General features: G+C 35.3%; 1 protein-coding gene across 1 annotated transcript; it reads right to left on the bottom strand.

Moving 5' to 3' along the window:
- Window positions 1-5,712: 5,712 nt before the first annotated feature.
- On the bottom strand, window positions 5,713-13,965 carry LOC132632849 (uncharacterized). Its single transcript, XM_060348957.1, has 7 exons — window positions 13,666-13,965; window positions 9,929-11,586; window positions 9,762-9,843; window positions 9,612-9,678; window positions 7,060-7,248; window positions 6,912-6,972; window positions 5,713-6,313 (listed from the first exon to the last, which is right to left on the bottom strand). The coding sequence occupies exons 2-7, from the start codon at window positions 11,019-11,021 to the stop codon at window positions 6,114-6,116; spliced, it is 1,692 nt and encodes a 563-aa protein (XP_060204940.1). The 5' UTR covers window positions 11,022-11,586; window positions 13,666-13,965; the 3' UTR covers window positions 5,713-6,113.
- Window positions 13,966-15,391: the final 1,426 nt, after the last annotated feature.

Below are 15,391 nucleotides of genomic sequence, written 5' to 3'. Positions count from 1 at the left end.
ATTTTGATTAGCATCTGTTATTTTTCAAAAATAAGTATGAGTACAAAATTTATACTTGTTAGCTAAGAAATATGTGAGCATGATATGAAAAATTGAAAAGTACACAAAAGTTTTGACTAGTTAAAATAATTTTTTCATAATACAATTACACAAGCAGTACCCTGAAAAAATAAAATTACATCCAATAAACTTTAGAATTCTAGGGGGAAAAGTGTCACAAAGACCAACTACCGTAAAGAAGAAGCATCAAGCACCATTTTAAAAGAAGAAAACACAAAGGAAAAAAGAGTCACAAAGAAAAAACTATTTGAAGCATTGAAATTATTCTTCTTTTTGTATATTTGTTAACGATTTGTAAGTGCAAAATCCACTAAAAAGATTAGGCAGCATAGAAATAAGCTACTACTAGCATTTTTCTGCCTTGAAATTGAATGGTTCTCTCTTCTTTTCATTTGTTTTTGCACCTAAAATAAATATGAGAGTACAAGGTAGGTGACTACGTAACAAAAGATGTGACGGTGATTTTCCGTTGCATGCACGCCTTATATTATAATCTTTAAGTTACCTTTTACGCTTATGTAAATGAATTCTTACTTACGTTGCATGCAAATCATTTACTCCTACTTACTATGCTTTCATAATGATTTAGGTACTATTGATGCTTAGCTTTGTCACGAGAATCTTTTTTCTAAGTTTTTTTCCCCTCTTTTTTCTTTCCCGAAGGGGATGTAGATTTTTTATTTAGTTGGGTCGGGTTTAAATGATGGAGCGGGTTTAAAAAATGAAATCTGTTTATCTTAGGGATTTGGGGATTTCCGTTAAGACGAGGGTATAGTTGAAAACTTTAATGACGGAAGGGTATTTTTTACCCAAATTCATAACAAAGGATATTTTTAGCCCTTTTCCCAAAGTAGAGTGTATTTTTTACCCTTTTCCCTTTTATAAAATAGAGAGAATACAAGATTTGGAGTAAGAAAAATTGTACTTCCCATATATACACGATCTTGAAAAAAATGACTATAATGTGCTTTTAGTAGTATAATATATAGGCGGAATAGTCTAGGAAGCCCCTGTACTTATACATTTTTGTCATCCCGGTGTTCGTACTTGCGGGTTTGCTAACTAAACTCTTCTACCCTTTAAAACTGAGCATTGTAAACCCCTCTGACATTGACCGATCCTATGTGGCAACTCGATGGTTGAGTTTCAACAATGCGTGAATTTAACGCATATAAAGAGCGTAAACATGAAAATTTAGAAAAAAAAATGATTAGAATGAGAAAAAAAATTATAAAAAATAAAAATCTCAATCTCTCTCTTCTTCCCCCCAACCCACCCTTCGTTCTTCCCCTTCCCCATTTCTTTTTCCCTTTTTGCCCCCTCCCATTTTCACCACCTTCACAACTTCAATCAATATTTGAGAAAAATAATTTTCATCTCCCTTTGTCTTCCTCATGTTTTCTTTATACACAAACCCAAAAATATAGAGAAACAAATCAATAATTTTCAGGTGGGATTTTTTTTTTCTTTTCATTCTTTACTTTCTGCTACATTTCATTGTTGTTTAAGCTTCATAAATTTCTGGGTTTCCTCTATATTTAGCGTTTTTATCTACTTTTTAATAGATTGATTAATTTTCAAAGTTTTTGGAGATCTTTTCCTCGAATCCGAGAACAAGAGAAAATGTTGAGCTTAAAATTGCATTCAACTGCTCTCTCAAAATGTTGAGCTTTGACGTAATGAAGTGATGGTAACGTGATTTTGGTGGTGGTGGTGGGTGGAAGAGGGAGATGGGAGCGTGGAGAGATAGAAAGGTCTGGGTTTTTTTTATTTATTTATTTAAAGAAAAAGGAATAAATTTGTTTTTTTATCACAAAGCTATTTTTTATAAAAATAACGATGATATGGCATTGATTTATCCAGGTGGATCTGATGTATGCGTCAGAGGAGTTTACAATGCTCAGTTTTAAAGGGTAGAAGGGTTTAGTTGGTAAATCCGTAAGTATGAACATCGGGATGACAAAAATGGACAAGTACAGGGACCTCCCAGACAATTCCGCCTAATATATATATTGTTAAAAAAGGACATTGATAAATTTTTCCAATTAAAATTTGCATTACGCACTTGTGAAAATTCATTTGCAGATTTCTATCTAGTGAAAATTAGCCCTTTCTTGTTTCATCTTGCCTTTGTGACAACCTTTAATTTCTCCAGTTTTTAAGATATTGTTAGGAAAAACATATAGAACATAAAATACAACGAGGAAGGAACAAACTTGTGGTCCATTGTCACCCAACCTTTACCAACAAAACCTGTTTGTACTTTGTTCCAAAAAATGCATAAATTAAAGATAGGAAATTCTTAAATAGATCTTACCTACACTTTACCCTATTTAAACAAGAAATTAATAGGTACCAGCTGGAGTGTTGACTGTTGAGCATAGAATATAAAGACACAGGCCAATTATATTAAGTTCTTCTACCATATTATGGTTATGCCACATGTGCAAAATTACGGTCAAATCCTTTTTCTTCTACTAGTTTATATATGTCAATTGACATTCTTAAAAATTCACCCCCAAAAATAATAAATTTGTATTAGCTTCTTCTATTTGTCTTTCAGATCCTAACACGTTGACTGACCTTTCATAATTAGCAAACAATTTCTTCTTTTTTTTTTTGAGTGTGTTGGCGCGTGTTTTCTAAACTTAATTTTGAAATAGCATGTTTCAACAAGTGCCATGGCTCTAAAGTTTGGAAATTTCACGCTTATTTCATTTTTTGTCGTTTGGATGAATTATGAATTAGAAAATTATGTTTTCGAACCCTGACGTATTATTTAATAAGAAAAAAAAAACAAAGTTTGATGATGACCATTCAAGAACATTAATACTCCCTTCTGTTCATTTATATAGCCCTTAATTTTTTGCAGGCATACCTATTAAGGAAATTATTTAATAACATTAATCATAAGGGTTTGATTGACTAAACTACTCCCTTCTGTCCTAAATTATAGTATGTCGTTCTTTTGCTTTTCGAGATTCAGATTGTGAACCTTGGCCAAGATTTTGAAATATATTATTTCATTATATTGACATGAGAAGTATTGCAACTTATAGCATGGTTTTTTAATATTCAAATTTTAATTTTAAAATATTGAGTTGAACTAGCCTAATTTAGTTTCGAAGAATAGTCAAAGAAACCTTTGAAATGGGACAATAACACTTATTTTGAGACAACTGTACTCTTTATCAACATGTTATAATTCATGATTAACTGTTAAGTAAAATATTGCATAATCATATATTAGAGCAAGGGTAAATTTGAAGGAAAAAAAGGATCGATTACTTCTTAATTTTGTAAAAATCAGAACTTGTCTTGGGACACCATAACTTTTAATTAACAAGAACTGGAAATTAATAATAGAGTTTGAGAAATAATAACCAATACGTAGCAAGTTTTGTGGATAAATAAATATATAGTAGTAGGACCTGTGCACTTTGCATCATGATGAAACTATTTTATCAAGGCAAAAAAAATTAAAAAAAGATGATGTTGATATATAGATCTAGACAATGGGACAGAGTGATTTGAGAAAAGGGAAATAGATGATAGGCTAGGCACATGCATAAAGTGAATAAGAAACCACTCCACATGTGAAGTGCCTTTAACTCTATTAGCCAATAACAACTCAATCATCTTAGCCCATGTTCTAATCTAACCCACATTTCTTTCAATCCTACTATTCTTTGATTGCAACATCATGCCCAACTTTTTCTCCCAATCCCCTACTTTTACATATGATATATAGTATAAATCTTAGTATGAAGTGACATATGATGCATAGAGTTGCGTAAGATTATTTTTTCACCAAAAGTTAGGGCTCAAACCATCCATAGTCTATTCAATCCAATCATTAACGTGCAATCGTGAACTTGTGAGGAGCGAGAGAGGGCCCACTAGCTTTTACCTAGAGGCGGTATCTGCTTGGGCTTCGATTAATTCTGATTTTCGTCATGTAAATTCCATTAAAGAAGGAAACACTCTCTATTGAAATTTTTCCCATCCCCAAGTTTCGAAGACCTTTGATATTTAAGGAACGAGAATCCTAACCGTCCCACCACAACCTATAATAGTGCAATGTGTTAAGTATATCAATTGTGTATGTAAGGCATCCTTGCAAAACTTTTTGTCGATTTTCTTCCAAGAAAAGAAGAAAAGGATAAATTAAGGCTGCTACTCATTAATTCTTCTCAAGTAATGATATTTCTTGAAAGCAAAAGTTTACTCAATTAAACTTTTGGCTTTTATTTCTAAAGTAAAAGTAAACCTACCTTTTGCTTTCTGCTTCGAAATGCCAAACTTCTAAACCTAACTGTTGGAGGATAGTCTATCTATCATCAAGATGCACTTTTTCTAAAGCTCTAGATTTTGTTGACCTTTTAGGTCATCAAAAAGGGGCCATGTAGACGTAATAAATGTAATTCGGTAAGCAAGAGAGTTTTATCTATTTGTGGCACTTTCATTAAACAGTAATTCATGTGTCACATTTTGTTTTCATTGTGAAAGCAACTAGTTGCTTAAAATTGACAACCCAAAGTTATTTTGCCCGTGACATTAGGGACCATGGAGTCGAGGAAATAAGGATTATGAAAAAAAAGAAAAAGACAAAAGTAGATGAGGCAAAGATTTTTTTGGACGGAACATACAAATGAATGCAATTAAGCTTTTGCCAGACCATAAAATAAATTCCCAAATCTAAAGCACATGGACAAGTTGATTGTAATTAGTTACCTAATAACTTCATTAGTTGAGTTGGTTTGGATGAAGGACAAGGCACCTAAAATTTATTATCCCATCCTAACCACAAACATTTCATTTACACTATCCTCAAACATATTTGGGCTCTTCATAGCTGTCAAAAGGACCCAACAATGGACCACGACGACCATTATTTGGTTGATTATTATAATTGTGGGCTCAATTTTGTTCTGTGCTTCCAGAAATGAGAAGTATTAAGTTCAAAGTTCTATTTCCTTCTTTTGTTTATTTTTTGGGTGAGGTTGGTTAATGCACATGGAAGCATATGGTTGGTATATATAATTATGTTAGGCTATATATTTATAGCTTCTTAATAATGAAATATAATAGCATGAGTTGGATTTTCTTGAAATATATAAAATACTACAGTTGAGTTGAATAGGCATATTAATGTAAGGGGTTAAGTTATTAATTAGATAGTGATAGGACTAATAAATTCTATCTACCCTAGCTCATTAGAGAATAGAGAGAGAGATTGTGATGTTGACAGTGACGAGGAAGATGAGGAACGAAATCTTGAATAAAATGGGGCAAACCATTGGCTACATTCGTCAGCTACAATTGCAGCTAATTTGCTTTGCTGGTCACAGGGCACCAGTCTGGAATGTAAGGTACAAACTGCATTCAATAGGACTGGAAAACTGATAAATTTGACCAATCAATGGGGTAATGTGTTTTGTGTTAAGGAAGTAAACTTCGCTTTTTGGCGTTACATATGATATCGTCTAGTTCATTTCTCAGCAATTGAGATTGTTGCTGAAAACCCTCATGGATACTATGGGGCAACTAATACGGAAGAAAGCTAGATAATTAACAAACCACTAAGATTAATTAAACATTTCTTGTCACGACCTAAGACAACAGGAGAGCAATCAAATGAAAAACCTAAGAGGCACTCAAAAGAAATGTAATATTCATTCATCTGGGAAAAAGAGGCAATGAAGTAACTCTGTCCAAAAAATACAACAAAACAATTGTGCACTTGTGAGCCCCGAGACTAACCATAATTCTTCGTTCTTAGACAGTAATACAACATTAACTTGCCTTGGTTACTACTTGCTAGTAGAATATATTTAGCTGGGTTTACAGTTTTGGGTCAGGGATGAAGCTACTATTATATCCACTAACCGTACCAAAAAAGCTTTTCAGTTGATGTGCCCCCTGGGTGTAATGCTTGCAGCCAAAAGCAAAAATATCAAATCCCAACCAAACTGGCATCCCAGCTACAGCTATCCAAAAGATTGGGACAACTATTAGTAAGACAAAAAATAGTTTGCAAAATAAGTGTTGCATCAGTATTGGTAAGCTGAGAATCTGTTAGCACTATGCTCTGAATTGCATGTAGCGGCTTCAATAACCTTGCAATAGTAACGCCAAGATACATTCTTTTGAGTGATTGGTCGTTGACCAAATGGATTACTCTCTACATACTCCTGAACATTATTGGCCATGGACAGTCCTTCAAGATAAACGCGCAGATCACCCTCTGGCCCTGCAGTCGATTAATGAGATGAAGCTTATTTAATCCTTTGACAGCACTAGTTGGATATAAAATTACTACATCACTAAAAATAGATTGGATACAATATTATTCAAGTCATATATTCATGCACTCACAGGGGATACAACTATCATTCCCACCCCAAAATTAGAGCAATTACTTGAACCAAATTTATTCACATTAACATAAAGCACTTAGTTTTTGAAACTGGTAATGTTGTTAAGGCACTTAGTTATATAATGAACGTATGGATTTGAGAAGAAGCTGCAATGTGGGAAACTATCAAGTACTTGAACCAAATTTACTCACATTAACATAAAGCATTTAGTTATATTATTGAAGGTACGGATTTGAGAAGAAGCTGCAATGTGGGAAACTATCAAGTACAACTTGAGACCCAGTTAGAAAAGATGAAAATCCAAGGACAGAGAGTTGAACATCAATTTGCACGATGAAGACGAAAATGTGATGTTAAACTCCCATCATTCTCCCAACCAGGAGATGGATGAAGTGAAGTCCAATTGCCGAAGTTCAAACTTATTAGTCTAATGAACCCATCATGTACATGTCTTGAGAGAGAGAGACGCACCTAATGAGTCATCTTTCTTATCTGTGTAGATGTATGTATTTGGAAATACTGCTGTGTTTGGCTGAAAATAAAAAAACAACACACAAAATCATATACATTATGGTCATGAAGGAAGATTCCCAGCAACAAGGAAAGGATTAATACTCACTGGATTACACAAGGCCTTGTGAGGAGAATCGTCCAACAAAAGGGTGTTTGACTCATCATATTCACCCCTCTCCCATGGAAGATCTGGTTCAAACTTCTCCCATAATTTTGTAAGCTTCTTCAAAATAATAGGCTTGTTTCTCTTCTTACCAACAACAGGGAAACCAGTATCAGTGCAGTGGGATTGATCCTGCATAACATTCCAAGTTATTGTAATGAAGAAACTATAACAGGAAAAGGGTAGGCTGTCAATTTAGTTAGTTCCCATTCATTATCAAAATTTATGAAACAAGTAGTTTTTCTCGTCTTTTATTTCCTCGACTTTGTAGGAAAACATGCCAATATATTAAAAAAAAAACATTTTGAGGGAAATAAAATTTTGATTGATTAAAATAAGCAATGTAGCATGAGAAACTAGAACAAAGCACTTCAAGGGTTTTTTGGTACTGAAGAGTCGGTTTCAAATCAAATGTAGGAATAGATAATTCATGGAATATTTTGTCAGCCCAATTTACTAAAACATTAGATCCTCTCCTTACAATCTTTTACCCCGGGATATCCTCCATGAGGCCTACTAAACCAGCCCACAGAGCCCTCAGGGATTTTAAGATATTTTTCAGTCATCAAGCAAAAGGGAAAATCGAAAGAGAGAGAGAAGATATGAGTTGAAGAAGACCAATGGAGAAAGAGAGAAAGAAGCTCCACACCTACAGTAAATATATTGTGAAGCTACAAATTTCAAAAGACAATGCCAAAAAGATTATCCCCTGCAAAGAAGTATACTGGAGCATTCAGCTTTGAATTGGGAGAGATTTGGGGTAGCGTTCACTTGGTTGATGTAGCCTAATAGGTGGTGGTTGCTCCGCTTAGGAGGAGATCCTTTGAGTATTCTCAGAATATGTTCAAAGGACTATATCTCACACGCTGCTCGGCAGGGTGTTCACCCCACACACCCCATGTACATATGGAGTAGTTTGTTTTATTTTAAAAAGGTAAAAAGACTATGGATCGAACTCCAGATATTAGACAACAAAAGACAGTTCTACAACTCACAACGATAGAATTCAAAATATCATACTCTAAAGCAATACAGTCCTTCAAAAATCACGATGACAAAAAGAATGGCGACCACCTAAATTACAGAAGAATCCCAAATATCAATAAAGACATAAATATTCATTGAAAAGAAAAAAGAAAAAAAAGTATGCCACCCAATCCAAAAACACACACACGCACACAAAAGATACTGATATATCCATGTATAATTTTTTTTTGGATGAAGTAAGTGGTATTCATCAAAGGCATCAAGAAGATGCAATAATTACAAGATATAGCATTTGAGCTTACAAAAAGAAGACTGGCTGGCTGTACAACAAATATCTAAGCCAGAACTAATGAGCTAGTAAAATCCAAAAGTTGATCTGCATTACCTACAGGGACCAATTTGGTCCAACTAAACAAATTGGCAATACACCTTGCTTTCAAAAGACCTAAAGGTGTTGACACCCCCTGAAAACATCTCACACCCCCTGAAAACATCTCCTATTCCTTTCTAACCAGATACACCAAAATATACAAGCTGGTACCATGTTCCAGATTTTCTTGATGGCTTTGTCAACTTTCCATAGATTCCAGCTCTCATAAGCTTCCTTTATTGAGAGAGGAATGGTCCAATTAAGACCAAAGAGGCAAAAAAACAGATTCCAGATTTCTGAGGCCACTTCACAGTGGAGGAAAAGATGCCTGGTAGTTTCAACCTCCTTTCTGCACATATGGCATCTGCTTGGAAGCTGAGTGTTCCTTTTCATCGGGTTGTCTTGAGTAAGACAAGCCTCATATAGAGCTGTCCAAGTGAAACATATGACTTTAAGAGGTAGTTTTGTTCTCCAAATGAGTTTCCAGGGCCAATTGTCTATGAATGGATTTCTAGAGCACATTTGATGGTATCCTTCCTTGACTGTGTAGATTCCCCCACTGTGTTGTCCCCGTGTATAATTATTCTAGAACTATTTCCTACCTGACCCAAAATGCACCCACACAGGCTGTTTTTGTCCAATGCATTATCAAAGTTTAGAAACATTCTCCTTTAATGAAACAAGAAAGCTAAAATGCATGTAATAGCCGGAGCTCAAATTTATTAGTTTACGACCCATCAATGGGATGATCATACACAGCTTCATAAATGATATAGAAAGACACAAGGAAAATAGTAAAATGGAAGAAGAAAGCATAATATAATCTTGGGTGCTCATACAAGAAGACCAACATTAAGTAGAATCTAATGAAATCACTTGTGCTTTTTCACTCAGACCTGATTCTGGTTCTAAGTAGGTATAATTTCCTACGGCTGGATGATCTCTAGATTTAAACAACCAGGCATTTAGTGATGACTGCTAAAAAAAGAAAATATAACTTTGACCATGTCAGGTTGACCATGCCCCTCACACTGCATGGCCATTGCAACTGTATATTAAAATCCAAGCTCACAAGATTCTCTTTTATTTGTGGTGCTTTCAGATTAAACATTGATATTGAGGAAAAACAAATTTTTACCCAGCAGAAGAGCAATTTTTCCTTGGCATTCCCCAATAGAAAATCAAGAACCAAATCCACATTCTTCCTGCAAATTTTGTAAAATGCACATAAATACGATTCCACGTATAAACTTCTTATATATTTAAGTAAACAAAATTCAGAAACTACCTGATTCTCGATGACCAAACACCTACATTAAATTTCTCGAAGCAAAACTGCAGAAAATCGTCATGGAAAGGCCTTTTGAAAACTGGTAGAACAGATGAAAACTCAGTTAGAAGATTTTTCAAGAGACAAAGTAGACTTCAGAATGAAATTATTTGCCCAACTCCTACCTGCTTTCCCAGAAACAATGGTGTCCACTTTGAAACCATACAGCACATGTTGAAGCGGAACAATATCAGCAAGGAGTCCATTCAGATCAAGTACTAGAAGCTTTTTATTTGAACGTCCATTAAGTGCTCTACTCAATGGAGGGACGGTCTCGACATTTGTGATTTCAGTCTTCTCATCTATGAAAGTACACATTCTTGAGGGAGAAGAATAACTTTCAGCTATAGATTGTCTTTCCCCATCCAAATGTTCATTGGTTGTAGACCCAAAAGTGCAAGCCCTTGCATGACCATCTTTAGCGAATTCCGCATGAGTTGCCACATTCTTGATGGTATCGCATACAGAACTATTACTGTTTTCTGTTGAATTATCCATTGCAAGTATTTTCTTTTCATTCTGATGCTCAGCAGATGAACTTTCACCGGCTGTATTCACGAAAATCTGCTGCACTCCCATCATCGTGGTACCATCTCTGGTTATGACTTCTTCATGCAAGATTTCAGAGCAGCATGATAAAGACAATGGGCCTGAGTTAGAGACTTGTGTTTTGCTCTCTTCAATCACAACAAAGTAGCCAACATTCTCCACGAATGCTGGTAAACTGTTTCCAAGAATGCTGGAATTCTTTCTCCTCTTTCTGCAATAGGTTATTAGTACCCTCGGTCTTGGATGTACCTGTTGACTCCTTGTAACAATGGCAACATCATTAACCTCATTAAACTCACTGCTTTCAGCAGGCAAAGTGACGTCCATGTTAGCGGATTTTGTTTTGCTCTCTTGAATCACGGCATCCTCCACGATTGCCGGTTTACTACTTGCAAGAGCAACAGAATTCCTTCTCCTCTTCCTGCAATATGTTATTAGCACTCTTGGCCTTGGATACATCTGTCGACTCCTCGTCTCAATTGCAAAATCATTAAACTGCATACACTCAGTGCTTTCAGCAGGCAAAGTGATGTCTATGTTCATAGATTTTGTTTTGCTCTCTCGAATCACATCGTCTTCCTCAATTGCTGGTATACTGCTTGCAAGAGCAATAGAATTCCTTCTCCTCTTCCTGCAATATGTTATTAGCACTCTTGGTCTTGGATACATCTTGGACTCCTTGTCTCAATTGCAAAATCATTAACCCAATGAACTCAGTGCTTTCAGCAAGCAAAGTGATGTCTATGTTAGTGGACTTTGTTTTTCTCTCCTGAATCACAATATCCTCCAAAATTGCTTGTGTAATGTTTGCAGGAGCATATAGAATTTCTTTTCTGCTTTCTGCAATAGGTTATTAGCACTCTTGGTCTAGAATATATATGTTGACTCCTCGTCTCAATTGCAAAATTAACCTCGTTAAACTCACTGCTTTCAGCAGGCAAAATAATGTCTGTTAGTGGATCTTATTTGCTCTCTCGAATCACAGTATCATCCACAATTGCTGGTATCTGCTGGCAAGAGCAATCGAATTCCGTCTCCGTTTCCTGCACTAGGTTATCAGGTATTTGGATCTTGTACATATTTGTGGACTACCCATCTCAATTTCAAAAACATTAACCTCGATAAACTCGAGGCTTTCAGCTAGCAAAAGCGATGTCAACATTAGTGGCTTTTGTTTTGCTCCCTCATATACCGGCATAGTCCATGATTGGCAAGAGAATTCCTTCTGTGCTTCCTGCAGTATATAATTAGCACTCTTAGTCTCGATATATTTGTGGACCTTGTCTCAACTGCAAAACCTTTGACATCAATAAATTAAATGCTCTCTTTCTCAAAACAACAACAACCACCCAGTGAAATCCCACAATGTGGGGTCTGGGGAGGGTAGAGTGTACGCAGACCTTACTCCTACCAAGGTCGGACGGCTGTTTCCGAAAGACCCTCGGCTCAATAGAAAGCATAAAAAGAGGTCAGATAAGGCCAAGAAATTCAAAGCGATATGGAAATGAAAATAACGAAAGCGACTAAGCCATGATGAAGCAGCTCTCTTTCTCAAAAAAAGAAAAATAATTTAACTGCTCTCAGCAGGAAATTTGATGCCTATATATGGCAAACTTTCATCACAATGCAACTTGTCTAACATCAAATCCAAACTAACAGACAAGCAATCCTTAGACATGCCAATGTAGCGACCACCACCAGGTTTGACATCTTGACTAGTATCATTAGAGTCATAGGGATTACCTTCTAGTTTCTACTTCCTGCTCATGTGATGTTCTTAAGCAGATAAACATTGTTACTATTGCTTATCACAATATGGAGATATACACTGGTGATACTGTTTCTTATCACCATATCTCCTTCACAGCATCTGTCAACCTGCAACGCTGAACTTACACCTTTATATGAAAGGCCTCTTCCCTGCTACTGGAGCAAAAGGTGCACGTTTACAACTAACAATTCTTTTTTCCGATTGGAGACTAATACATTATTTTCAAGGGACAGATTCGTCTCTTCAGCTTGTTTCTCATTTTCTTTTACCTTTTTGTGGACTCATATCCACAAAACAACTTCTCGCTTGTGAACTGGTTTCATTTAGTAAGAAGACCAGTGATGCGAGTACATTTCCAGAATTGGTATTCCCATGGAGCTTCTAAAGCATGGTCAACATCAATTATACAAAATCACAAAAAATTACCCTCCTATTTTGCCTTTTTTCCTTTTTTAGCCCTCCGTGTAATCAATGGAGGATCCAAGATTTTAACTTGATGGGTTTAATCTTTATAATTTTACCGCCGAACCCATTGCACTTTTGAAATTATGGGTTCAAAATGTGTGTATTGAAATTTGGTGAATTTTTTACTAATATAGCTAAGCTCCATATTAGAATTACAGGGTTCAGTTGAACCCATAGCTTGTTAGTTTACCGTTAGTTTTTAAAAAAATGGTGCAGCAAAGAGGTTGCAAATAGTGATTGAAAAGACAATTTTCAACCCCCCCCCCCCCCCAAAAAAAAAAAAAAAAAAAGAGAGAGAATACCACCTACATCCTCCACTGCAAGGCAGCGACACACTTGCTATGCTGCCCTTCTACGAAAGCAACACTGCTGTTTACTTTATTTCTCAGTTCACCACATCCTTACAAATTCTCTTTTAGCATCTACATAATCTGGGGGGCAAAGAGCAGCCAAATCCTGTATACTAGTTTACTGCCATGCATCTTTTTCACAGACTAGTCACCTCAATACCAAGTGAAACAGCACCAACAACAAGAATTCCAAAATCCCATTGTTACTTATCTATCCCTAACAAATGAATATCACATCTAACCATATGTCAAGCCATGTTTACTAACAATAATATAACAAATGAAAAGGATAAACTAGGTTAGTTTTTTCTCTCTCTCCAAATCAAGCTAACATGAGCTTTAATGCAAACAAAACATTCCCCAATCAATACTTCATAAAGACACATACTTCCCAGAATTAGTAACCTTAAAGTTTGATACCACGTCACAATCCAAAAAGGGAAAATACTAACAGTCAGAGTCTATTAAGCACACGCAAAATCAAGTAAGATGCGTTAAAAAGAGTTACTTTTAGATTTAGAGCATAATCCAGATTCAGTTTCTAGCATTACCATATTTGAAGCACTACATATACATGAACAAGCACGCTGAGATTATTGAACTACTTCCAGAATGAAGTAAAGTTGAAAACTCCAAATATACAAATCGAGCACTTCAATCATACCAGGAAAAAAAAAAAAAAAAAAGTTACCCAAACAAAAACTGCAATTGTTGCAGATGAGAGTACCTGAAACAGAGAGTGAGAGGTAACGTGAGACAGTTGAGTTGGGGAGTAAGAAGATGAAGGATCTGAGAAAATTTGTTCAGTTTTGGTATTCCGAGAAACTCGAGGATCACAGAATTAATATTGCTATTTCAGAAGGGGCCAAAATGAGAATATCCGTATGGGGATTCGGGTACATCCGCCAAATCGGACCAGTCACCTATTGTCTACTCGGGGTCGATTGGATAAATTTATACCTTGTATCAAATATGGTATAAAAATTAGTGTAACCCAGCTTATACCTTTTTAACTCACTTATATTGAGATTATTTTATATCATCTTTTAGATGGTATAAAATAATCCCAATAAATGAGATAAATTAGTCCGAAATTGTAATCCCGGGACTAACGAGTCCTTAAACCAAACGACCCCTTACATTATATTCACACGCAAGATATTCGGAGTACAATCAGGCACCGCCAAAACTGGGGCTTGCTTGTTACAAACTTCTGATTGATGGCTTCACAGTTCACAGTACAGTACTAATTTCAGACCCATCTTGTCTCAGAATTTATTTATTTATTTTGTTAATCTTTATCTTGGACTGACACTTGATTATTCTTGACTAACACAAAGCTTTTAAAAGGAAAATAGCTCAACTAATTCAGCCATACCTATATTTCCTGCGTCTCCAATCTCCATTTATATGACACATTTTTTTTAAGTTAGTATGAAAAAGAATAAAATGTTTATTTATTTAATAATAATTTAATTTTAATTTATAATCATATAAATATTTTTAACTTATTTAGACCATAAACTTTAAAAGTATTTTTTTAAAAATTATATGTCCAATCAAATCACATCACATAATTGAGTGAGTAATAAATTAGAAAATTTAAGTTCGTGACATTATGTCCTGCGAAAACTTTTACTTTATGCCGTACACAATTGATACAGATTAAGTTTTTTTTTTTCCCCACAAATTGAAGGCCCTAAAATTCGTTGAAAAAAATATTTAAAGAGTTTGGTCCCATAATTTATATTTAAAAAATCACACACACGCACTTAGGGTGTGTTCGGTATAATTCGCATGTTCGTTTGATCAAAAATTTTAAAAAATATTTTTTTAAAAAAATAAATTTTTTAAAATAAAAAAAATGACTTTCCTAATCAAAATAGAAAAAATAAATCCACAAGGGGTCTTTCACCAACGCACCCCCAATCACTCTCACAACCCCACTCATTACCACCCCCAACCCCTCCCTCCTCTCTGAATATTTTTTTTAAAAGAAGTTTTTAATTTATTTATTTTTGGTTTTTCTAAACCCACCCCCATCCCCCACCCCCCCCCCCCACCCCCACACCAAGTTGTTTTTTATACCACCCACCTTTTCCCTCCGCCCCAACATCCCACAACCCCCTTCAAAAAAAAAAAAAAAACTGTTGTCCGAATTTTCATTTGTGCTAGTGTTCATTGTCTTCTCTTAGTTCAAATAGTGTGGGAAGTTTTGACCTAAGTATTTCCTCCGCTATTACCTCATCGTGCAATTTAGTTGCTGCTTGTTTCTTCCCAATAAAGTGGTATCACAGCTTGTGATTGTATTTGGTTGTGTTGATTGTCTATTTGAATGATGGAGGCAAATATGAGCAAGATGATTTGTTTAAATGGCAGTAATTACCATATTTGAAAAGGCAAGATGAAAGATCTGCTATTTGTCAAGAAATTGCATTTACATGTGTTTACTT

Source organism: Lycium barbarum, chromosome 3 (genome assembly GCF_019175385.1).
Source record: "Lycium barbarum isolate Lr01 chromosome 3, ASM1917538v2, whole genome shotgun sequence".
Lineage (NCBI taxonomy): Eukaryota > Viridiplantae > Streptophyta > Magnoliopsida > Solanales > Solanaceae > Lycium > Lycium barbarum.
Note: the sequence above shows the minus strand (reverse complement) of the source record. Positions and strands in the feature narration are given on the sequence as shown.